Source organism: Rhinoraja longicauda, chromosome 19, assembly GCF_053455715.1.
Source record: "Rhinoraja longicauda isolate Sanriku21f chromosome 19, sRhiLon1.1, whole genome shotgun sequence".
Taxonomy (NCBI): Eukaryota; Metazoa; Chordata; class Chondrichthyes; order Rajiformes; family Arhynchobatidae; genus Rhinoraja; species Rhinoraja longicauda.
In genome coordinates this window covers 27,218,692-27,245,005 of record NC_135971.1, presented here as the reverse complement: position 1 = coordinate 27,245,005, position 26,314 = coordinate 27,218,692, and the positions used below count along the sequence as shown (strand labels likewise).

Below are 26,314 nucleotides of genomic sequence, written 5' to 3'. Positions count from 1 at the left end.
TTAACCGAATATGTTCTTAATCACATTTTTAAATTCCTCCCTGAATTTCTTCTGGGACACCCCATAAATAAACGTGTTGGTGCAAGCACCCAAAGCTCTCAGCATATATCCAGACACTTCTGCAATGGTAAATGGGTCGTTGTAATCTGACCCTAAAAGATGAACGTCTAGGAAGTTTACACTCATGAAACACACGAAGGTAACCATCCAAGGTAGTACAAAGTTACCGGATATGGCCAGCAACAGAATGATGGACTTCCTTCGGTTCTCCACCTCTTGATCCGCGCCGCTCTCGTCTTTTTTGTCCCGTCGGAGACCCCTCCTCACTCTATTGGCGTGTATAATGTGTTTGATTGTCAGGGCGTTGAGGAGAATAATCAGTAACATTGGTAGAACAGGGGTTAAAATGGTTTCGGACACAGAAAGTGCTGCCCATATCGGTGTGGTGTAGACGTCTGATGACACCCAACAGTACCAAGGCACGTTGTCAATTGTGTTCAGAGGTACGAGGAAAATATAGAGTGGAATATTTTGAATAACACTTAAGATACACGTCACTGCTATCACCCAAGCCGCGGTTTTCTCAGTGCAATATTTTGCTCGGAAATTCTGATTACAAATAGTGACAAATCGATCGAAGGTGAAAGTCACCGTTAGCCAGACAGAGCAATCGATGGAAACACAATTAAAAAAAATACGCAACCTACAAATATGATATAGGTTGAGGAATGAATGCGAAGAATTGTCAGCTGCAATCTCAGAGAGAATTACCTCGAAGATCAGAACCATTAGATCAGCTACGGCCATGAATACCAGGTAGCGGGTGATACATTTGGAGAGTCCACACTTTCCCCGCGAGAGAATGACGATTGCCAACAGGTTTGCTGTAGAAAAGACGAAATTAAAATGACCATCTCTGATAGTTCAAGGAGCACGTTAGTTTGACACTTCATACGAACGTGAGTATAATATTTGATTCTGTATCTCGCGAGATGTTGGGCACAGATGTCGACGGTGAGAGAAATGGCCTCCCTCAGATTCCTCAGTATCAATCCCAGATTGATTTTAGGATGCGCATGTAAATGCAAATGTTGCATTCAAATAACGCCTCTGTTAACATTCTTTTGCGGCCCATTTTGCTTTACAAGGCGTACAATTCCTACCACCCTTCTCCCTCAAAGCAAATGGACAATAGTGACTATTTCCAGTTAGATCTAGCGTCCCAGGTTCGGTTCTGATTACTGGAATCGTTTGTGTGGAGTTTGCACTTTCTCTCCTTGCCTTCCCTACAATGTCATGCTTTACCTTCAATGGATTCCATTCAATCCCTTACTTTGCTTTCAATGCCTCGCTTAACTTTCAATGTCCTGCCTTGCCTCCGCTGCAATGCCTTGCTTTGACGTTAATGAATTGCATTCAACGCCTTGCCTTGTCTTGTCTTCAATGCATGCGATTAATGCCTTGCCCTGCCTCCCCTGGAATGCCTTTCCTTAACTGCAATGAATTGCATTCAATGCCTTGCCTTGTATTCAATGCATGCGTTCAATGACTTGCCTTGCCTTTAATGCATTGCCATCAATGATTTACCTTGCCTTTGAAGCATTGCCTTCAATGCCGTCCCGTGCGTTCAAGTCAAAGCCTTGCTATCGACGCCTGCCTTCCCTTGCATTCAATGCCTTGGCTTACCTTGCTTTTGATTGATTGAGTGATTGAAACAGCATGGTGACAGTTCCCCGGCACAACGACCTGCCGATCATTTATCACTCGTTGACTCCAGTTCCATTTTTTTCCAACAATCGCATCCACTCCGTGCACAGTGGAAGAAATTTCAGAATCCAGTTTACCAACAAGGGTTGTGGAGGAAAAATAGAGATCCCGGATCTTTGGGATGCGGAGGAAACAAGAGCTGATGGATGAATCAACGTTGTCCCGAGGAGAACGCTGGAGGTCAGGATCAAACCCGGTTCCTTGGCGCTGTGATTCAGAAGCACGAGCTGTGCTACTATGTGGGCCGGAGCTCCGGTGTCCTTCTACTTGCGAAATACAGCTGGCTGGTCGGATACCGATCCACACGCGTTGTCGCCAGTGCACTGGCCTCTGGCAGAAACTTTGGCGAAATTGGGAAGAAAATGTGAAAAGGAAAATGAGGCGGTGAATCCAATTGCAGTTGGACGCGGCAAAAGCTAGATGGACCGAACCTGCCGCCTTCAGCATCGCAGACGGTGAATTCAACCAATTCGGTATCGGCCCCCTTCGATTTGGCGATGGAGAATTATTGCAGACCTGGTTCTGTGAACACCGCCAATGGATTCAGAAGCATCTGCACCAGCAACACATTGGTATAATTCAACATCAGCGGGCACATGTTAATTAGTGGTCGACCGGCAGAACCGGTGAATATGAGGCCATCAGCAGATGTGCCGTGGCAGCGGATCGTCGGATCTCATCGGGATGCAAATCGATAGATTAATTGGTGATCGCTAATAACATGATGATAGTCATTTCTGATCACTGAACATAGAACACTCAGGGACATAGAACATAGCAAGCCAGGAGAGACCAACCCGCTCTGTGTGAATCTGACACAATCTGCACGTTTCCTCCAGGTGGCACCGATTCTTCCCTCATCCGAAATACCTGCGGCCTTGTAGGTAAACTCGCCTCCGTTATAAAATTGTCCTTCGTGCGCAAGGGGTGAATGCGGAGCTGGGTTAATTTAGAATTGATGTGCCTGTCAACACCGCACTGGATCTCCCCACCATAGATGCGATTGTGTATTTTAGATTTTAAGTGTTAATAATTGTTTCAGTAACTCAAGCAATAAGGAATGGCACATCTATTTTTAACAGTAATGTCTAGACGGCGCAATATCGGCAAAGAATTATAAAGGACTTACCAGGAACACCAATGACGACAAGGATAGGGTAGAATACGTTTTCTACCTGGTTGACTACAGGCCCGTTCATGCCCAGAGATGATCAACGTGTCCTGCCAGTGGTATGACAGGTCGCTTGCTTTATAACGATAGTAGCACATTCTCCAGATAATCCATTTGAAGCCTCATCCAGGCAAATTAATTGAGATTAGTGTCAGTCATTTGAACAAACAAAGTTAGTCACGTCACGTTTACTCGTTCTAATTGTAGAATTGCGTATTAACTGCCAGCAAAGTTGGTTATTCTCTAAAATAAAGAATATATTATTATTTTAAGGAATAATAATAATAATAATGCATTACATTTATATAGCGCTTTTCAAACAATAGATAAATAAGTAAACGAACAGAGAAAGGAGACAGAAGGTGCGGTGACCTTCAGTGGTTGAAGGCAGTGCTGAAGAGGTGAGACTTCAGTGATGTTTTGAATGTGGTGAGTGAGGAGGAGTCTCTGACGGTTTGGGGTAGTGAGTTCCATAGGGTGGGAGCAGCGATGGAGAAAGCCCTGTCCCCCCAGGATCTGAGTTTGGTCCGGATGGGGGGGGGGGGGGGGGGGGGCAGGAGATTGGCAGCAGCAGAGCGGAGGGTGCAGGTGGGAGTGTGCCTGTGGAGGAGGTCAGTCAGGTAGGATGGGGCCAGGTTATGGAGGGCTTTGTAGGTCATGAGGAGGATTTTGTACTGGATTCTCTGGGGGATGGGGAGCCAGTGGAGTTTGTAAAGGACGGGGGTGATATGGTCACGGATCGGGGAGTGGGTGAGTAGACGGGCAGCGGAGTTTTGAATGTATTGAAGTTTACTGATGATTTTTGATGAATATAGAAATATTTGTAGTAATGATTCCTATTCTATACACTTTCTATTCAATTTCCATTCTCAGTTCCCCACAGTAAAGTAATGTTGAATTGTTTATGCTCGCCCGTGTGCTTATCTAAAAGCCTCTTGCTGCTACTTCTACGTTTTTATGACTAGCTATCCCACCAATGGCTCTCGTAGCGTTGTGTTACCACGTCTCCTTTAAACCCTCGGCATTCCAAGTCTGTCTTGGTTCTCCTGGTTGTCAATGCAGTCCAATTCGGGAAGCAGTCTGTTAAATTTCTTCTGCAGCATTTAGAAGCTTTCAAGCCATTGCTGCAAGGGGGCGAGCAGAACTTCACACAATCCTGAACATGTGACCGACCCAAAGTGTTGTCGGCCAGTATCATAACTTCCAGACCTTTGTATTCAAAGCCCCACCAATGACGACAAGCATACCAAATGGCTTCGTTACCATTCTAGTCACTTGTATTTCTCCTTTTCGGGAACTATGGATCTGGACCATATTATCATCCCACACACCAGAGCTGATAACCCTCTTGCCACCAACACTGTACCCCCCCTTACATTGATCTCCCAAAATGCACAACTACGCAGTTGCCGGGTGTAAAACCCGTCTTCAATTTAGTGGACCTTGGGAAGGAAATGGAAACGGACTGTGCGGGCCTGGGGAATATGGCGGGGAGACTGTGGAGAAGAGACCACTGGAGGCGATTGGATCAGACACAGGCTGAGCGATGACGGCTTCGTGCTCGGCTTGTCTGCGAGTTTAGTGACAATTTCCGGTTATTAGAGAGGGGAGAGCTGCGCGTTGAGAGAGGTGGGGTCAGCGTGGGTTTCGGCTGTGGAGAATTCAACACTAATGATTTCGCGGCGGCGGTTCTAAGTAACAAAGACCAAAAGTAACGAGACAAAAGTGGAGACAAATGTTGGAGACGGGACAGGGTGCCGTAACTTTGCGGCGAGCCCTCTTGCCATAGGTAAAGGCCCAGTGACGTGAGCTCCGGAAGAATAGCTCGATATTATGCCGGCTGGAGATAGTGGTGTGGGGGTCTTGGGGGTGGGGGGGGGGGGGGGGGGGGGGAGCTCATTGACATCTGAACACAGGAGTAAAACAGTAAGGCTTCTGTTGAGGACTGACGGTTTTGCTTCTGAAAGGGAGAGGTCAGGTTGATAGTGAAAAGACACCAAGGGGACAGCTGTGGTCAGCAGGGTAGAGGGATAGGGGTCGAGGGTGAAGTGCTATGGAGAAATGATGGGGGGTGAGATCGGAGGGACTATGAGGTGTAATGTGAAGGTGATCCCAGGACCGAGGTTCCTTGTTGGCAATGGGACTAGCAGGACCCCATAGATTCAACAAGGGTGTCAGTCAATGTGATGTTGCCGGTTCTGGCAAAGTGGAACCCCCGCAGGGACCAATGGCTCGAACCGGGATGAACTAATGCCTCCCGCCTGTTAGTGGTCGGTGCAGAGTCAAGGGTCAGCTGAGTCAATGGCTGCCCTCCCCCCCACTCAGGTGACGGACTGCAGGCAAGGGTCGTCGGTGCGGTCAGCTGGCACGAAATAGGAGCGGCGGAGAAAGCTGTCAGTAAATCCGGCCTGTAACAGGACGGGTACTTGCTAAGATGGGGAGGTTCAGACACGTATTCGACAATGTTCCGCATGGTAGGCTTCTCTGGGAGGTTAGATCGCTTGGGATCCAAGGAGAGATAGCTGAATGGATAGCATATTTCCTATATGGAAAGAAGCACGGATTGATGGTGGAAGGTTGCTTCTCAGGCTGGAGCATTGTGGCTAGTGGTGTGCTTCAGGGTACCGTGCTGGGCCCGTTACTCTTTGTCATCTACATCAATGGTTTGGATGAGAACATCCCGGGCAAGATTAGCAAGTTTGCCGATGATACAAAAGTGAATGGAATGGAATTGAATTGAATACATTTTATTAGCCAAGTAAACATAGCACAAAAAGTAAGGAAATTTGTGTTTGGTAGATTATTTCTTTGTTGTAACAATGCTTCTTGGCAATAAATCTTATACCGTTGGAAAGCCTGTTTATTTCCCTTTTAAATGGTGCCACATTTGTAAGGAACATGCATTTGTGGGATGAGCAGCAGAGCTGAGTATATGGGTTGCGCCCATGAAAAATTTGCCAAATCTTCTCTGCCAATGCCAAACAGCTTATTCTGCTGTTGCTATTGACTCTTGTTTTGAGCTTCTGGTACCCCCATGTGCTGACAAGAATGGGATGCCATCCCACAACAGTGTGTGACCAGGCTGGTGACCAGCATGAGGAGGAGGTGCCAGGCTGTTATGGCTGTGTATGGTTCTTCCACACGCTACTGTGGCTCCTGTTTATTAAATGAATAAATTGTTAAATTGCCAATATATCTTGTTTCTTCAGACTTCAATCATCCAATCCACCAAACAACACCGAACAAGAGTCAATGGCAGAATAAGCTGTTTGGCATTGGCAGAGATTTGGCAAATTTTTCATCGGCGCAACCCATATACTCAGCTCTGCTGCTCATCCCACAAATGCATGTTCGTTACAAATGTGGCACCATTTAAAAGGGAAATAAACAGGCTTTCCAACGGTATAAGATTTATTGCCAAGAAGTATTGTTACAACAAAGAAATAATCTACCAAACACAAATTGCCTTACTTTTTGTGCTATGTTTATGTACACACACAAGGAATTTGGCTTGGTGCCTTGCTGGCAAGTAACAAGACGATATACAGTAGACAATTAAAAATAAAACATTATAATTTAAAAATGTGATGTATGGAATGAAATACCAGAGCAAAAGGAGGCTACACACATTTGGCTGTTGAGTAGAACTACTGCTCATGGGGGAAAATGACGCAGCCGGACGTTTTTATATCTGGCTGCGGCTGCTTTGACAGTCCTGAGTCGCCTTCCAGGGGGAGGTGCTTCAAAGTGTTTGGGGCCAGGATGAGAGGGGTCAGAGATGATCTTACCCCCTCACTTCATGGTCCAGACAGTGCACAGTTGTTGATGGGGGAAGGTTTCAGCCAACAACTTTCTCGGCTGATCGAATGATGCGCTGCGACCGCCACTTCTCATGTTTGGTGGCTGAGCCAAACCAGGCCATGATGGAGAAGGTGAGGACAGACTCTAAAACGGCAGTATAAAACTGGACCATCAGTGGGTGGTTTTGCAGATAGTGAAGATGGTTGTGAAAGATTGTAGCAGGATCTGGATCGATTGAACCGGTGGGCTGCGAATGGATTATGGAATTCAATACAGAGAAGAGTGAGGTGTTGCATTTTGGGACGTCTAACAAGGGCAGGATCTATACAATGAATGGCAGACGTCTTGGGAGTGTTGTGGAGCAGAGGGATCTATGAATGAAGGTGCATCTTTCTTTGAAGGTCGATATGCAGGTAGATAAGTTGATCAAAAAGGATTTGGGCACTTTGACCATCACCAGTTACAGTTTTGAGTATAGAAGTTGGGAGGTCATGTTGCAGTCGTATAGACAATAGACAATAGAAAATAGGTGCAGGAGAAGGCCATTTGGCCCTTCGAGCCAGCACCGCCATTCAATGTGATCATGGCTGATCATTCTCAATCAATACCCCGTTCCTGCCTTCTCCCCATACCCCCTGAGTCCGCTATCCTTTAGAGCTCGATATAGCTCTCTCTTGAATGTATTCAGAGAATTGGCCTCCACTGCCCTCTGAGGCAGAGAATTCCACAGATTCACAACTCTCTGACTAAAAAAGTTTTTCCTTATCTCTGTTCTAAATGGCCTACCCCTTATTCTTAAACTGTGGCCCCTGGTTCTGGACTCCCCCAACATTGGGAACATGTTTCCTGCCTCTAAAGTGTCCAACCCCTTAATAATTTTATACGTTTTATACGTATAAAACGTTGGTGAGACAGCATTTAGAATATTGTGTTCATTATGGAAACCGTTATAAGAACGATATTTTTAAGCTTGAAGGTGAAGAGTAAAATATTTAATTAGAAACTGAGGGGTAACTTTTTCCACACAAAGTGTGGTGGGTGCATGGAACAAGCTGCCAGATGAGGTAGTTGAGGCTGGGACTATCCCAACGTTTATGGAACAGGTAACAGGTACATGGAAAGGACGGGTTTGGAGTATATTACCAAGCGCGGGCACGTGTGAGGTGTGTAGTGGGACATGTTGGCCGGTGTGGGAATATTGGGCCAAAGGGCTTGTTTCCACACTGTATCACTCTATGACTCTTTGATAAGGGGCAAACGACATGGTTGTGGTGGTGGCGGGTAGCGGCGACATCTTCGTGGTATCGGCCTTGCTGTGAGGTTAGATCTATGCTATCCCACTGTAACGTCCAATCCCTACACACTAGGGGCAATTTTCAGACGTCAATATCCTACAAAATTCACAAATCCGTCGAATGTGAGAGGAAACCGGGATGCAAACTGCATGCAGACAGCACTCCCTGACACAATCGAACCCGGGCATCTGGCGCTGTGAGCCGACAACTCTATCAGCGTGCCTTCAAATGTCACTGTAACCTTGGTAAGAGTGAAATTAGCTCATTGCGATCATACTGTATGTCAGGAAGTTACTGTGTCTGATAAGGGACCCCACCGGAAACGTCACCAATCTATAGATAGTCAGAAAATGCTGGATTAACCCAACTGATCAGCAGCACCTCTTTAGAACATGGATAGGCGACTTTTCGGGTCGGAAATCTTATTCAATTTGAAGAAGTTTTCCATCTAGAAATGTCACCTGTCTATATTGTCGAGATATGCTGCCCGACCTGTTGAATGTCTTCTACATTTTGTGTCAATCTTCGGTATAAACAATCTACTGTAGTTCCTTGTTATTACGACAGATACCTATGTTCCCCATAGACGCTGCCTGACCCGCAGAGGTACTCCAGCATCTTGTGCATTCGTTGCTAAACGAACATCACCAGGTACTTGGGTTAAAGTACAGTAAATTATCCGTCGCACTACTTTGTACAGATTTATCCGTAGCAATTAGATGCAGATTTAATTCTAGCAAGATATCTATCCTGATAATTGCCATGTTGTGTCACGTATTGTAGTCAACAACCAATGCCGTTATTGTGTAATGACCGCCTTATCTAACTGTAGATGATGCACCTGCAGACTCCTCCTTGCGGTCCTGCCCTCTGATGCGGTGTGGATTTCGCATGTTCTCCCTGCAACCGCGGGGATTTATCTCGTGGGCACCAGATCCTCTCCACGCATCAACGACTCTATTATTGCAGAGTATATTTCCTCTAAGATCCGACCCTGATGACGCAGGGCTGTTGTAGCATCAATGGTCATTTGAGTGCAATTCAAAGGGATACATTGAATGAGTTAGAAGGAGCTGCAGATGCTGGTTTTAACGGAAGATGGACACAAACAGCTGGATTAACTCAGAGGGGCAGGCAGTATCTCTGGAGAGAAGAAATGGGTGACGTTTTGGTCGAGACCCTTTTTCAAACAGGGTCTCGACGCCAATCGTGACCAATTCCCCCTCTCCTAAGATGTTGCCTGCCCCGATGAGTTACGTCGGCATTTTATGACTGTCTTCGGATACATTGAATGGGTGTGCGTATGTTAAATTGACTGAAAGAGTTATCCTAACGGTCGACATTGACTAAATAATAGGAACGGCCGCTCGGAGAGTAAGATGCAATAACACAATGTAGAAGAAGACGCAATTTCGAAAGGAATTTTCAGATTCACCTTGCTATTGAAGACACTTTATTGAATTGGAAAAGAAAACGAATGGGCACTTAATCACATTTTTTAATTCATCCCTGAATTTTTTCTGGGACACCCCATAAATAAATGTGTTGGTGCAGGCACTCAGAGCCCTCAGCATATATCCCGACAGTTCTGCAATGGTAAATGGGTCGTTGTAATCTGACCCTAAAAGATTAACGTCTAGGATGTTTACACTCATGTAGCACACGAAGGTCACCATCCAAAGCAATACAAAGTTACCGGATATGGCCAGCAATAGAACGATGGACTTCCTTCGGTTCTCCACCTCTTGATCGGCGCCGCTCTCGTCCTTTTTGTCCCGTCGGAGACCGCTCCTCACTCTATTGGCGTGTATAATGTGTTTGATTGTCAGGGCGTTGAGGAGAATAATCAGCAAAATTGGCACAACTGGGGTTACAATGGATTCGAACACGGAAAGTGCTGCCCCTATCGATGTGGTGTAGACATCTGATGGTATCCAACAGTACCAAGCCACGTTGTCAATTATGTACAGAGGTACGAGGAAAATATACACTGGAATATTTTGTACAATACTTAAGATACATGTTACTGTTATTACCAAAGCCGCAGTTTTCTCAGTGCAATATTTTGCTCGTAAAGTCTGATTACAAATAGTGATAAATCGATCGAAGGTGAAAGTCACCGTAAGCCAGACAGAGCAATCAATGGAAATACAATTAAACAAAATACGGAGCTTACAAATGTGAGATAAGTTCAGGAATGAATACGGATAATAGGCACCGGACATCTCGGAGAGAATTACCTCGAAGATCAGAACCATTAGATCAGCTGCGGCCATGGATACCAGGTAGCGGGTGATACATTTGGAGAGGCCGCACTTTCCCCGCGAGAGAATGACGATTGCCAACGTGTTAGCTGTAGAAAAGACCAAATTATAATGACCATCTTTATTGTTCCACGAGCACGTTAGTTTGACACTTCGTCGTTTGAAAGTGAGTGGATTGTTTGATTCTCCATCTCGTATCGAGATGTTTGGCAGGGGAATGGTCACACTTACAAATGTTGCACCCAAATAACGCCTCATTTAACCTTCATTTCCGACCGGATATGCTTCATAAGGCGTACAATTTGTACCACCCTTTTCCATCAAAGCAAATGGACTGCAGTAACGCTGCTACCTGATAGCTCCAGCGTCGCAGGTTCGATACTGATTACTGGAATTGTTTGTGTGGAATTTCAACCTTTTACCTGTGTGCACGTTGGTTTGCCTGCATGACTGATTGTCTAATTCAATACCTTGCCGTCCAATCGATGCCTTGCCTTCAATAAATTCCATTCACTGCCTTGCTTTGCTTTCAATGTCTTGCCTTGTTTTCAATGCTCTGCCTTGCCTTTTGATGCCTTGCCTTGACCAATGAGTTCCATTCAATGCCTTGCTTTTCTTTCAATGCCCCGCCTTCCCTTCAATGCCTTGCCTTGACTTCAATGAATTGCATTGAATGTCTTGCCTTGTCGTGCCTTCAATGCCATGTCATTAATGACTTGCCTTGCCTTTAATACATTGCATTCAATGCCTTCCCTTGCGCTGCCGTCAAAGGCTTGCCATCAACGCCTGCCATGCCTCCCCCAGAAGGCCCTGCCGTGACTTCAATGAATTCAGTTCAGAGACTTCCCTTGTCTTGCCTTCAATGCCATGCCATCAATAACCTGCCTTGCCTTTGATGCATTACCTTCAATGCCTTCCCACGCGATGCCGTCAAAGCCTTGCCATCGACTCCTGCCTTGCCTTCCCGACAATGCCTTGCCTTGAGTTCACCGAATTCTATTCAATGCCTTGCCTTGCTTTGGCTTCAATGCCTTGCCTTTGTTTGAGTGATTGACACAACATGGTAACAGTTCCCAGGCACATCTAGGACTGCCGATCATTTATCACCCCTTCACACCAGCTCGCGGCGAGATGTTCGGCACAGATGTCGACGGTGAGAGGAATGGCCTCCCTCAGATTCCACAGTATAAAACGCAGATTGATTTCAGGATGCGAATGTAAATGCAAATGTTGCATTCAAATAACGCCTCTGTTCACCTTAATTTGCGGCCCAATTTGCTTTACAAGGCGTACAATTCTTACCACCCTTTTCCCTCAAAGCAAGTGGACAACAGTGACTACTTCCCGTTAGATCCAGCGTCCCAGGTTCGGTTCTGATTACTGGAATCGTTTGTGTGGAGTTTGCACTTTCTCCCCGTGTTCACGGTGGTTCCATGCCTTGCCTTCCCTACAATGTCATGCTTTGCCTTCAATGGATTCCATTCAATCCCTTACTTTGCTTTCAATCCCTTACTTTACTTTCAATGTCCTGCTTTGCCTCCGCTGCAATGCCTTGCTTTGACGTCAATGAATTGCATTCAACGCCTTGCCTTGTCTTGTCTTCAATACATGCGATTAATGCCTTGCCCTGCCTACCCTGCAATGCCTTTCCTTAACTGCAATGAATTGCATTCAATGCCTTGCCTAGTATTCAATGCCTGCGTTCAATGACTTGCCTTGCATTGCCATCAATGGTTTACATTGCCTTTGATGCATTGCCTTCAATGCCGTCCCGTGCGTTGCCGTCAAGCCTTGCTATCGACACCTGCCTTCCCTTGCATTCAATGCCTTGGCTTACCTTGTTTTTGATTGATTGACTGATTGAAACAGCATGGTAACAGTTCCCCGGCACAACGACCTGCCGGTCATTTACCACTCGTTGACACCAGTCCCATTTTTTCCAACAATCGCATCCACTCCGTGCACAGGAGAAGACATTTCAGAATCCATTTTACCAACCAGGGTTGTGGAGGAAATCTAGAGATCCCGGATCTTTGGGACGCGGGGGAAACAAGAGCTGACGGATGAGTCAACGTTGTCCCGAGGTGAACGCTGGAGGTCATGATCAAACCAGGTGCCTTGGCGCTGTGATTCAGAAGCATGAGCAGTGCTACTATGTGGGCCGGAGCTCCGGTGTCCTTCTACTTGCGAAATGCAGCTGGCTGGTCAGATACCGATCCATACACGTTGTCGCCAGTGCACTGGCCTCTGGCAGAAACTTTGGCGAAAATGGGAAGAAAATGTGAAAAGGAAAATGAGCCAGTGAATCCAATTGCAGTTGGACGCGGCAAAACCTAGATGGACCGAACCTGCCGCCTTCTACATCGCAGGCGGTGAATTCAACCAATTCGGTATCGGTCCCCTTCAATTTGGCGATGGAGAATTATTGCAGACCTGGTTCTGTGAACACCGCCAATGGATTCAGAAGCATCTGCACCAGCTACATATTGGTATAATTCAACATCAGCGGGCACATGTTAATTAGTGGTCGACCGGCAGTTCCGGTGAATATGAGGCCATCAGCAGATGTGCCGTGGCAGCGGATCGTCGGAATCTCCTCGGGATGCAAATGGATAGATTAATTGTTGATCGTTAATAACATGATGATAGTCATTTTTGATCACAGAACATAGAACACTCAGGCACATAGAACATAGCAAGCCAGCAGAGACCAACCCGGTCAATAGTCAATAGTCAATAGTCGTTTATTTGTCACATACACATAAATGTGTAGTGAAATGAAACATTACCCGCAGTTAAACAATAAGACCAATAAGAATAATCAATAAAAATGCAATAACACATACAATCACAACTAACACCAAACAAAAAGAAACATCCATCACAGTGAGTCTCCTCCAGTCCCTCCTCACTGTGATGGAAGGCCAAAAATGTCTTTTTCTCTTCCCTGCCGTCTTCTCCCGCGGTCAGGCTGTTGAATTTGCCACGACGGGGCGGTCGGGGCTCCCGATATTGAAGCCGCCGCTGGGCGGTGAAAGGTCAACGGCCTATTTCAGGCCGCGCCGGACGGTGAAAGGTCCGCGGCGGGCCGACCCAAGCCCCGCGATTCGGGGCGGGCGAACACGCTGCCTCTGCCGCTGCCGGAGCTCCCGATGTCGGCCCCCATCCAGGGGCCTGCGGGCTTCCGACGTCCACGCGGCACGCGCCGGAGCCTCCGGAGACGAATCGCAGCCGCTCCCGTAGCATCCGCAGGCAGCCAGCGCCGCAGGTGGTGAGTCCGGGCCGCGGGCTCTGCGAACCAGAGCCCCAGGTGGTCCCAGGTGAATGGCTGATGGTAGGCCGCAACGGGAACGGAGACACGACACAGAAACAAAGGTCGCGTCTCCGTTCGGGAGAGAGAATTTTACAGTTCGCGTTCCCTCCCAACCCCCCCCCCCCCAAACATAACATACAAAACACTACACCATATTAAAACTACAATTCATACAAAAACAACAAAAAACACAAAAGACAGACGGACTGCAGGCAAGCCGCAGCTGCGACGGCAGCGCTGGGTCTGTGTGAATCTGACACCATCTGCACGTTTCCTCCAGGTGGTACCGATTCTTCCCTCATCCGAAATACATGCGGGCTTGTAGGTAAACTCGCCTCCATTAAAAAATTGTCCTTCGTGCGCAAGGAGTGAATGAGGAGCTGGGATAATTTAGAACTGATGTGCCTGTCAACACCGCACTGGGTCTACCCACCATAGATGCGATTGTGTATTTTAGATTTTAGGTGTCAATAATTGTTTCAGTAACTCAAGCAATAAGAAATGGCACATCTATTTTTAACAGTAATGTCAATATCGGCAAAGAATTATAAAGGACTTACCAGGAACACCAATGACGACAAGGATAGGGTAGAAAACGTTTTCTACCTGGTTGACTACAGGCCCGTTCATGCCCAGAGATGATCCGCGTGTCCTGCCAGTGGTATGACAGGTCGCTTGCTTTATAACGATAGTAGCACATTCTCCAGAGAAACCATTTGAAGCCTCATCCAGGCAAATTAATTGAGATTAGTGTCAGTCATTTGAACAAACAAAGTTAGTCACGTCACGTTTGCTATTTTTAATTATAGAATTGCGTAATAACTGCCAGCAAAGTTGGTTATTCTCTGAAATAAAGACTATATTATTAATTTGCCTGGATGAGGCTTCAAATGGTTTCTCTGGAGAATGTGCTACTATCGTTATAAAGCAAGCGACCTGTCATACCACTGGCAGGACACGCGGATCATCTCTGGGCATGAACGGGCCTGTAGTCAACCAGGTAGAAAACGTTTTCTACCCTATCCTTGTCGTCATTGGTGTTCCTGGTAAGTCCTTTATAATTCTTTGCCGATATTGACATTACTGTAGAGGGTAGAGGGATAGGGGTCGAGGGTGAAGTGCTATGGAGAAATGATGGGGGTGAGTTCCGAGGGACTATGAGGTGTAATGTGAAGGTGGTCCCGGGACTGAGGTTCCCTGTTGGCAGTGCGAGTAGCGGGACACAGGAGGTTCAGCAAGGGAGTCAGTCTACGTAAAATTGTCGGATCTGGCAAGGTGGAACCCCTGCAGGGACCAGAGGCTGGAACCGGGATGAGTTGATGCTTCCCGCCTGTTGGTGGCCGGGGCAGAGTCATGAATCGGATGAGTCAATGGCCGCCTCCCGTCCGCAGACGGATTACAGGCAAGGGTGGTCGGCGCGGTCGGCTGGCACGACATGGGAGCGGCGGGGAAAGCTGTGAGGACTGGCGTTTCGTCGATGTCAGTAAGCCCGGCCTGGAACCGGACGGGTTCAGGTTAAGAAGGGGAGGTACAGACAAGGATTCCAAAGGGTTCCGCATGGCGGGCTGCTCTGGAATGTTATATCGCATGGGCGGTTTTGCAGATAGTGAAGATGGTTGTGAAAGTTTGCAGCAGAATCTAGAACCACTGGTCCGATAGGCTGAGAAGTAATTGATGAAATTTAATACACAGAAGTGTGAAATGTTGCTTTTAGGGACGTCTAACAAGGGCAAGACCTGCACCGTGTATGGTAGGCCTCTGGGGAGTGCTGTAGAGCAGAGGGATCCAGGAATGGAACTGCATGGTTCCCTGAAGGTCGAGTCGCAGGTGGATAAGTTGGTCAAAAAGGCTTTTGGCACTTTGGCATTTAATCCGTCACAGAATATAGAAGTTTGGAGGCCATGTTGCAGTCGTATAAAACGTTGGTGAGGCCACATTTAGAATATTGTGTTCAGTTCCGTGCACCATGTTGAAGGAAATATATTGTCAATCTTGAAGGTGAAGGGGAAAGGATTTAGTAAGAATCTGAGGTGTAACTTTATCCACACAAAGGGTGGTGGGTGTATGGAACAAGCTACTAGATAAGGTAGTTGAGTCTGGGGCTATCCCAACGTTTATGAAACAGTTAGACAGGTACATTTGTTTGGACAGGTTTGGAGGGATGTGGTTCAGCGCAGGCAGGTGGGACTGGTGTAGCTAGGACATGTTGGCCGGTGCGGGCGCGTTGTAATGCTGGAGTACCTCTGCGGGTACTGTTTCCACGCTGTATCGCTCTATGACTGTGATAAGGAGCGGCAGACTAGGAGGCCGTTGACATCTTCCTGGTTCTGCCTTCGGAGTGAGACTAGATCTATGTTATCCCACTGTCATATCCAATCCCTACACACTGGGGGCAATTTTCAGACGTCAATTTCCTGCAAAATTCACAAACCTATCGAATGTGCAAGGAAACCGGAATGCAAACTGCACACAGACAGCATTCCCTGTCAGAATCGAACGCGGGCATCCGTCGGTGTGAGCCAACAACTCTGCCAACAATTGTCGCCTTGATTTTGGTAAGAGTAAAATTGGTTAATTGATACTATCTATCAGGAGGATACTGTGCCTGATAAGGGTCCCTGCCCGAAAGGTCACCTATATATAGATATTTACAAAATGCTGGAGTAACCCACTGATCAGTAGTACCTCTTGAGAACAAGGATAGGCGACTTTTCGGATCGGAAATCTTATTCAATCTGAAGAACCTTTCCATCCAGAAATGTCACCTCTCTATATTGTCGAGAGATGCTGCCCGACCTGCTGAATCTCTTCGTCATTTCGTGTCAGTCTTCGCTATAAACAATCTACAGTAGTTCCTTGTTATTACGTCAGCTATCTATGTTCCTCAGAGACGCTGCCTGACCCGCAGAGGTACTCCAGCATCTTGTGCATTCTTTTCTAAACGAACATCGGCAGGTACTTGGGTTAAAGTACAATAAATTATCCGTCGCTCAATTAGTTGCAGATTTAATTCGAGCAAGATATCTATCCTGATAATTACCATGTTGTGTCAGGTATTGCAGTCAACAGCCAATGGCATTACTGTGTAATGACCGCCTTATCTGCCTGTAGATGATGCATCTGCAGACTCCTTCTTGCGTTCCTGTCCTTTGATGCGGTGTGGATTTCGCATGTTCTCCCTGCCACCGCGGGGATTCATCTCGTGGGCACCAGATCCTCTCCACGCACCAACGACTCTATTAGTTGACAGAGTATATTTCCTCTATGATCCGACCCTGATGACGCAGGGCTGTTGTAGCATCAATGGTCATTTAAATGCAATTCAAAGGGATACTTTGAATGAGTTGGAAGGAGCTGCAGATGCTGGTTTTAACGGAAGATGGACACAAACAGCTGGAATAACTCAGAGGGACAGGCAGAATCTCTGGAGAGAAGAAATGGGTGACGTTTCTGGTCGAGACCCTTCTTCAAACAGGGTCTCGACGCCAAACGTCACCAATTCCCCCTCTCCTGAGATGTTGCCTGCCCCGTTGAGTTACGTCGGCATTTTGTGACAGTCTTCGGACACATTGAATGGGTGTGCGTATGTTAACTTGACTGAAAGGGTTATCCTGACGGTGGACATTGACTGGATGATGGGAACGGCCGCTCGGAGAGTAAGATGCAACAACACAATGTAGAAGAAGACGTAATTTCGAAAGGAATTTTCAGATTCACCGTGCTATTGAAGACACTTTATTGAATTTGAGAAGAAAACGAATGGGCTCTTAATCACATTCTTTAATTCATCCCTGAATTCTTTCTGGGACACCCCATAAATAAACGTGTTGGTGCAAGCACTCAGAGCTCTCAGCATATATCCCGACAGTTCTGCAATGGTAAATGGGTCGTTGTAATCTGACCCTAAAAGATTAACGTCTAGGAAGTTTACACTCATGTAACACACGAAGGTAACCATCCAAAGTAGTACAAAGTTACCGGATATGGCCAGCAATAGAATGATAAACTTCCTTCGGTTCTGCACCTCTTGATCCGCGCCGCTCTCGTCCTTTTTGTCCCGTCGGAGACCGCTCCTCACTCTATTGGCGTGTATGATGTGTTTGATTGTCAGGGCGTTGAGGAGAATAATCAGCAAAATTGGCACAACAGGGGTTACAATGGATTCGAACACGGAAAGTGCTGCCCCTGTCGATGTGGTGTAGACATCTGATGGTATCCAACAGTACCAAGCTACGTTGTCAATTATGTACAGAGGTACGAGGAAAATATACACTGGAATATTTTGAACAATGCTTAAGATACATGTTACTGTTATCGCGAGAGAATGACGATTGCCAACGTGTTAGCTGTAGAAAAGACTAAATTATAATGACCATCTTTATTGTTCCAGGAGCACGTTTGTTTGACACTTCGTCGTCTGAATGTGAGCGGATTTTTTGATTCTCCATCTCGCATCGAAATGTTCAGCAGGGGAATGGTCACACTTACAAATGTCGCACTCAAATAACGCCTCATTTAACCTTCATTTCCGACCGGATATGCTTCATTAGGCGTACAATGTTTACCACCCTTTTCCATCGAAGCAAATGGACATCAGTAACGCAGCTACCTGATAGCTCCAGCGTCGCAGGTTCGATACTGATTACTGGAATTGTTTGTGTGGAACTTCAACCTTTTACCTGTGTGCACGGTGGTATGCCTGTGTGACTGAATGTTTAATTCAATATCTTGCCGTCCATTCGATGCCTTGCCTTCAATAAATCCCATTCAATGCCTTGCTTTACTTTCAATGCCTTGCCTTGTTTTCAATGCTCTGCCTTCCCTTCCCTTCAATGCCTTGCTTTGACCAATGAGTTCCATTCAATGCCTTCCCTTCCCATTCAATGCCTTGCCTTGACTCCAATGAATTGCATTCAATGCCTTAACTTCTCGTGCCTTCAATGCCATGTCATTAATGACTTGCCTTGCCTTTAATACATTGCATTCAATGCCTTCCCTTGCGTGCCGTCAAAGGCTTGCCATCAACGCCTGCCATGCCTCCCCTACAAGGCCCTGCCTTGACTTCAATGAATTCAGTTCAGAGCCTTCCCTTGTCTTGCCTTCAATGCCATGCCATCAATAACCTGCCTTGCCTTTGATGCATTGCCTTCAATGCCTTCCCATGCGATGCCGTCAAAGCCTTGCCATCGACGCCTGCCTTGCCTTCCCTACAATGCCTTGCCTTGAGTTCACCGAATTCCATTCAATGCCTTGCCTTGCTTTGCCTTCAATGCCTTGCCTTACCTTGCCTTTGTTTGATTGATTGACACAGCATGGTAACAGTTCGCAGGCACACTTAGGCCTGCCGAACATTTATCACCCCTTCACACCAGGTTCATTTTTTACAACAATCGCATCCATTCCCTGCGCAGTGAAATAAATTACAGAATCCAGTTTACCTTCAAACCAGGACGTGTTGAGCGAGGGAACCAGGGCTCCAGAATCTTGAGAATGCGGAAGAAACTAGAGCTGACCGATGAATCACTTTGTCCTGGACAAAACGGACAAACTCCAATTGGGAAACGCTGGAGGTCAGGATCAAACCCGGGTTTCTGGCGCTATGATACAGATGCACGAGCTGTGCTACTGTGCGGTCCGGAGCCCCGATGTCTTTCTACTTGCGAAATAGCGCTGGCTGATCGTAAATTCATCCATATGGCATCCTACCGAGTGGCGCTTCGATGGCAGCCTCGCGTCCAGTCTGTCTATCCTTTTCGTCTATTTGTTAAAAAATTGGTGAGTTTTAAAAGTATGTGTTAATGTTCTCTGGTTTGTTTTATGTGGGGGGTGGGGGAGGGGGTCGGGGGAAACTTTTTTTCAATTTCTTACCTTGCCGGAGATTAGGTTATTTTCCGGATCGCATCTCACGTCGTTCTGCGGCCTAACATCGTGAAGCTGGGGGCATTGCCCGGGACTGTCTTTGAGCCCCCGCGGGGTGGCCTTGCCATTTGAGCGTGCGATGCCTTGCCTGGAACGAAGTAGCTCGCAGTCTCGGGTTGAGACCGAGGTCGGGAAGCTCCAAGCTGCGCGAAGTTCGACAAGCGCGGACACGGGGTAACCCCCAGACACAGGAGCTTGATCGCCCCGATGAGGAAGGCCCGGTCGGCGGCTACGGCATTGGCCCGTAAACCGAAGGTTCGAGGCCACCGACTGCTGGAGGACAAAGCAGGGAGAGATTGAACTTTAGTTCGCCTTCCATCAAAGTGAGGAGTGCGGAGGCGTCAGTATGGTGGATGTTCATATTAAAATGTATTTTGTGCGTTCTGTTGCTTTTTATTGTTATGACTGTATGGCAAATGAAATTCCTCGTATGTTGCAAAACATACTTGGCTAATAAAGTATGATTATGATGATTATGATTATTGTCTACGTTGTCGCCAGTGAATCGGCCTTCGATATCGTAGGGGCTGTGTTCGTCCAATTTGCGATCAGTCCGCTTCTATTTGGAGATGGAGAATTACTACAGTCCTGGTTTTGTGAACAGCGCCAATAGATTCAGAAGTATTTGCACCGGTTGGATATTGTTATCACACAACATCTGCAGGCACATGTTAATTAGTCGGCGACCGACAGAACCGGTGAATATGATATGCCGTGGCAGGGGATCGTCTACTTCAGCGGCAATTCGATCGATTAATTGCTCATTTCCAATAACTTTATGATAGCCATTTACGATCACAGGACAGGGAACACTTGGAGAATATAGAACACAGAACCCAGCAGAGACCAACGCGGTCTGTGTGAACCATATACGTTCGGCATGTGGCCAAGTCAGTTTCCTGCAGGTGGTACCGAATCTCCCCTCATCCGAAATACCCGCGTGGTTGCAAGTAAACTCACCCCCGTAAAAAAAAATGTCTCTCGTGCGCAAGGAGTGAATGAGACACTGGGATAACGTAGAACTAATGTGCCGGTCTGCATGGCACTGGGTCCACCCGCCATAGAAGCGATTATGTATTTTAGATTTTCGGTGTCAATATTGTTTCAGTAACTCAAGGAATAAGTAACAGCACATCTATTTTTAACAGTAATGTCTAGGCGGCGCAATATCGGCAGAGAATTATAAAGGGCTTACCAGGAACACCAATGATTACAAGGATAGGGTAGAAAACGTTTTCTACCCGGTTGACTACCGGCACCTTCATGCCCAGAGATGATCCGCGTGCCCTGCCAGTGGTATGACAAGTCGCTTGCTTTATAACGATAGTAGCACATTCTCCAGAGAAACCATATGACGCCTAATCAAAGCAAATTAATTGAGATTAGTGTCAGTCATTTGAACAAACAAAGTTAGTCTGATCACGTTCGCTACTTCTAATAATAGAATGGCGTGATAACTGTCGGCAAAGTTGGTTGTTCTCTAAAATAGAGACTATATTATTATATTATAGAATACAGAGATAATTATAAGTCATGATTCCTATTCCATACACTTCCTTTTCTATTTGCATTCTCAGTCCCCTGCAGTAAAGTAATGTTAAATTATCTATGCATACCCATATGCTTATCTGAAAGCCTCTTGCTGTAACTTTTACATTTGCTGCACCTCCATCCCCGGCATCGCGTTCAAGGCTCTCGCCACTCTCTGTACAAAAACCTGCTCTGGTATATCCTTAAAACTCTGACTCTTTCACTATAACCATCTGCGCTCCAATCCCCGTCACAGTGGAGAACGTTTATGACTGTCGAACCCACAAATGGCTCTCATAGCCTTGTAATGTCAGGTCTCCTTTCACCATTCGGTATTCCAGAGGAAGCAATCCAAGATTGTCCAGCTGCTCCTTGTAGCCGATGCAGTCCAATCGAGGAAGCAGTCTGTTAAACCTCTTCTGTACTTATTCAGAGGCTTCTAAGTCATTCGGCAAGGGGCAAGCAAAATTGCTCACAATCCGTAACATGTGACCAACCCAAAGTGTCATCTAGCTGGATCATGACTTTCTGACCTTTGTATTCAAAGCCCGACAAATGAAGGCAAACATACCAAACGGCATCTTTACCATTCTATCTACTCGTATGTATACTTTCCAGCAGCTATGGATCTGAACCCCATCATTCCACACAGCAGAGCTGCGAAGACTCTTGCCATCGATCTTATTACTGCCCCGCACATTGACCTCCCAAAATCCAAAACTTCCCCTGTGCTGGGATTAAAATCCGTCTGCAATTTAGTGGGTCTTGGGGAGGAGATGGAAACGTGAATGGGGAACAAGGGTGGGAGGCTATGGAGCGGAGATAGCTGGAGGCGAGTGGATCAGAAACAATCTGAGCGACGATGGGCTCGTGTTCGGCTTGTCTGCGAGTTTAGTGACAATGTCCGGATTATGGTTAATCGAGAGGAGAGCTGTGCGTTGAGATAGGTGAGATTAGCGTGGGCCAAGGCAGTAAAGCATTCAACACTGTTGCTTTCGCGTCGTCAGTTCCCAATAACAAAGACCAGTGTGGGGAGAAGGCCGTCAGCATGAGGCCAAGTGGAGGAGAAATGTTGGAGACGGAAAAATGTGACGTCCCTTTGAGGCAAAGCGCCATTACCGTCGATAAAGGCACGGTAAAATGAGCGTCGGAAGAAGAACCTCTTGGTATAATGGCTGCGGGCCTGGTGGTGGAGGGGTGGGAAGGTGCGAGTGGGGGTGGGGTGGGTTAGAGGGGGGGCTGGAGATCATTGATATCTGAGCAAAGGGGTAGGAAGGTAAGGCTCCGGTGGAGAACCGACGGTTCTGCTTCTGAAAGGGAGTGGTCAGGGTGATATTGAAAAGACGCCAAGAGGACTGCTGTCGTCAGAGGGATCGAGGGATCGAGGTATCGAGTGTGAAGTTCTGTGGGAAGATGATGGGGTTGAGAATGGAGGGGCTCTCTGGAGTAGTGTATTGGTGGTACCATTACTGACATGTTGGCAGTGGGAGAAACGTGAGCTAGTTGATTTAGCAAGGAAGTCAGTCAACGTGATAATGTTGGATCCGACAGCGTGGATCCCCGCAAGGAACAGATGCTGGAACCGGGATGAGCCGATGCTTCCGGCTTGTTGGTGGCCGGGGCAATGTGAAGGATCGGCTGGGGCAATGGCTGCCTCCCGTCGGCAGACTGATTGCAGGCAAGGGTCTTCGGTGCTGTCGGCTGGCACGGCATGGGAGCGGCGGAGAAAACTGTGCGTCCATGTCAGTAGGTTCGGCCTGGAACCGACCCGGTGATGGTGAAGATTGGGAGGTCACATATGATTCGACAAGGTTCCGCATGGTAGGTTGCTCTGGAAGGTGAGATTGCATGGGATCCAAGGAGAGTTAGCGGAATGGATAGCAAATTTGCGACATAGAAGGAAGCACTGAGTGACGGTGGAAGGTTGCTTCTCAGACTGGACTGGCGGTGGGCCTCAGAATCTTGTGCTGGGCCCGTTACTGTTTATCATCTACATCAATGTTTTGGATGAGAACATAGCGGGCTAGATTAGCAAGTTTGCTGATGATACAAAAGTGAGTGATTTTACAGATTGTGAAGATGGTTGTGAAAGAATGTAGCAGGTTCTGGTTCCATTGGCCAGGTGGGCTGAGGAATGATTGATGGAATTTAATAGAGAGAAATGTGAGGTGTTGCATCGTGGGACGTCTAACAAGAGCAGGACCTACACCGTGAATGGTAGGCCTCTGGGGAGTGTTGTAGAGCAGAGGGATCTCGGAGTGCTGGCTCCTTGAAGGTTGAGTTGCAGTTAAATAAGGTGGTCACAAAGGCTTTTGGCATATTGGCCTTCATCAGTCACAGTATTTAGTACAGAAGTTGCGAGGTCATATTACCGTTGTATAAAGCGTTGTTGAGACCGCATTTAGAATATCGTGTTCAGTTATGGGCACCATGTTATTGGAAAGATATTGTCAAACTTGAAGGTGAAGGGGAAAATATTTAATAGGAATCTGAGGTGTAACATTTTCACACAAAGGGAGGTGGGTGTATGGAACAAACTCCCGGATGAGCTTGTAGATGAAACAGTTGGGCAGGTACATGATAGGACATGTTTGGAGGGACATGCACCATACGCAGGCAGGTGGAGTAGTGTAGCTGGGACATGTTGGCCGGTGTGATCAAGTTGGACCGAAGGGCCTGTTTGCACACCATGACTCTACGACTCCAAGATAAGAAGGGGCGGACTATGTGGTCGTGGTGGCCGGTGGCCTCGACATCTTCGTGGTCCCGGCTCGGATTGAGACTAGATCTATTTTATCCCATTGTCACATCCAATTCCTACACACGCAATTTTCAGACGTTAATATCCAACAAAATTCACAAATCTATGTAATGTCCGATAAAACAGGGATGCAAACAGCAGACAGAGCGCAATCCCTGTCAGAATCTAACCCGGGCATCTGGCGCTGTGAGCCAACAACTCTATCACCGTTCTACCTAATGTCGCCTTGATCTTGGTAAGAGTAAAATTGGTTAATTGCGAACATACCGCATGTCAGGAAGTTAATGGGTCTGAGAAGGGTCCCGACACGAAACGTCACCTATTTCTAGATTGTCACAAATTGCTGGATTAACCCAGCTGATCAGCAGCACCTCTTGCGAACATGGATAGACCTTATTCAGTCTGAAGGAGCTTTCCGTTCAGAAATGTCATCTATCTATGGTGTCAAGAGATGCTGGCTGACCTGTTGAATTTCTTCAAAAATTAGCGCCAATCTTTGGTATGCACCATCCTCTGTAGTTCCTTGTTATTACATCAGCTATCTATATCCCCCTGACCCGCAGAGGTACTCCAGCATATTGTGCATTCTTTACGTAAACGAACATCTGTAGGTACTTGGGTAAAACCAGTAAATTATCAGTCGCTCAATTAGATGCATGTTGTCCCTGTCACCGCGGGGATTTATTTCGTGAGCACCGGATCCCCTCCACGACCCCACGACGCAATTATTTGACAGAGCAAATTGCCCCAGTGCTCATTTGAGTGCAATTCAAAGGGATAAATTCCCTTGAATGTTTTGAAAGGAACTGCAGATACTGCTTTTAGCGGAAGATGGACACAAAAAGCTGGAGTAACTCAGCGGGACAGGCACAATCCCTGGAGAGAAGGAATGGGTGGCGTTTCGAGTCGAGACCCTTCTTCAGACAGCATCACGACCCGAAACGTCACCCAATCCATCTTCCCTTAGATGTTACCTGTCCCGCTGAGTTACTCCAGCTTTTTGTGTCTATTTTCTGAAGATTGAATGGGAGGTCGTAGGATAAATTGCTGAAGTGGTTTTACTGACGATCGGCATTGAATGGATGGCATGAACGGCCGCTCGCACAGTAAAATGCAATAACTCAATTTTAAAGACGCCGTGATTCGAAAGGAATTTTCACATTTACCGTGCTATTAAAGACACTTTATTGCATTGGAAAATAAACCGAATATGTTCTTAATCACATTTTTAAATTCCTCCCTGAATTTCTTCTGGGACACCCCATAAATAAACGTGTTGGTGCAAGCACCCAAAGCTCTCAGCATATATCCAGACACTTCTGCAATGGTAAATGGGTCGTTGTAATCTGACCCTAAAAGATGAACGTCTAGGAAGTTTACACTCATGAAACACACGAAGGTAACCATCCAAAGTAGTACAAAGTTACCGGATATGGCCAGCAACAGAATGATGGACTTCCTTCGGTTCTCCACCTCTTGATCCGCGCCGCTCTCGTCTTTTTTGTCCCGTCGGAGACCCCTCCTCACTCTATTGGCGTGTATAATGTGTTTGATTGTCAGGGCGTTGAGGAGAATAATCAGTAACATTGGTAGAACAGGGGTTAAAATGGTTTCGGACACAGAAAGTGCTGCCCATATCGGTGTGGTGTAGACGTCTGATGACACCCAACAGTACCAAGGCACGTTGTCAATTGTGTGCAGAGGTACGAGGAAAATATAGAGTGGAATATTTTGAATAACGCTTAAGATACACGTCACTGCTATCACCAAAGCCGCGGTTTTCTCAGTGCAATATTTTGCTCGGAAATTTTGATTACAAATAGTGACAAATCGATCGAAGGTGAAAGTCACCGTTAGCCAGACAGAGCAATCGATGGAAACACAATTAAAAAAAATACGCAACCTACAAATATGATATAGGTTGAGGAATGAATGCGAAGAATTGTCAGCTGCAATCTCAGAGAGAATTACCTCGAAGATCAGAACCATTAGATCAGCTACGGCCATGGATACCAGGTAGCGGGTGATACATTTGGAGAGTCCACACTTTCCCCGCGAGAGAATGACGATTGCCAACAGGTTTGCTGTAGAAAAGACGAAATTAAAATGACCATCTCTGATAGTTCAAGGAGCACGTTAGTTTGACACTTCATAGGAACGTGAGTATATTATTTGATTCTGTATCTCGCGAGATGTTGGGCACAGATGTCGACGGTGAGAGAAATGGCCTCCCTCAGATTCCTCAGTATCAATCCCAGATTGATTTCAGGATGCGCATGTAAATGCAAATGTTGCATTCAAATAACGCCTCTGTTAACATTCATTTGCGGCCCATTTTGCTTTACATGGCGTACAATTCTTACCACCCTTCTCCCTCAAAGCAGATGGACAATAGTGACTATTTCCCGTTAGATCTAGCGTCCCAGGTTCGGTTCTGATTACTGGAATCATATGTGTGGAGTTTGCACTTTCTCCCCGTGTTCACGTTGGTTC

At 46.6% G+C, this 26,314-nt stretch overlaps 3 protein-coding genes across 3 annotated transcripts; all 3 read right to left on the bottom strand.

The window, feature by feature from the left end:
• Positions 1 to 807, bottom strand: LOC144602913 (uncharacterized). The gene has a single exon (XM_078416034.1). It carries the CDS (start codon positions 805 to 807, stop codon positions 1 to 3), a length of 807 nt encoding a protein of 268 aa, XP_078272160.1.
• Positions 808 to 9,473: 8,666 nt separating this feature from the next.
• On the bottom strand, positions 9,474 to 10,310 carry LOC144602912 (uncharacterized). Its single transcript, XM_078416033.1, has one exon. It carries the CDS (start codon positions 10,308 to 10,310, stop codon positions 9,474 to 9,476), a length of 837 nt encoding a protein of 278 aa, XP_078272159.1.
• A 14,684-nt stretch (positions 10,311 to 24,994) lies between these two features.
• On the bottom strand, positions 24,995 to 25,828 carry LOC144602993 (uncharacterized). Its single transcript, XM_078416115.1, has one exon. The coding sequence runs from the start codon at positions 25,826 to 25,828 to the stop codon at positions 24,995 to 24,997; it is 834 nt and encodes a 277-aa protein (XP_078272241.1).
• Between the last annotated feature and the right edge of the window lie 486 nt (positions 25,829 to 26,314).

What these genes read in the sequence shown, in the direction of transcription:
- LOC144602913 (XM_078416034.1), bottom strand. Translation starts at nt 807, where the DNA reads ATGGCCGTAGCTGATCTAATGGTTCTGATCTTCGAGGTAATTCTCTCT.
- LOC144602912 (XM_078416033.1), bottom strand. Translation starts at nt 10,310, where the DNA reads ATGGCCGCAGCTGATCTAATGGTTCTGATCTTCGAGGTAATTCTCTCC.
- LOC144602993 (XM_078416115.1), bottom strand. Translation starts at nt 25,828, where the DNA reads ATGGCCGTAGCTGATCTAATGGTTCTGATCTTCGAGGTAATTCTCTCT.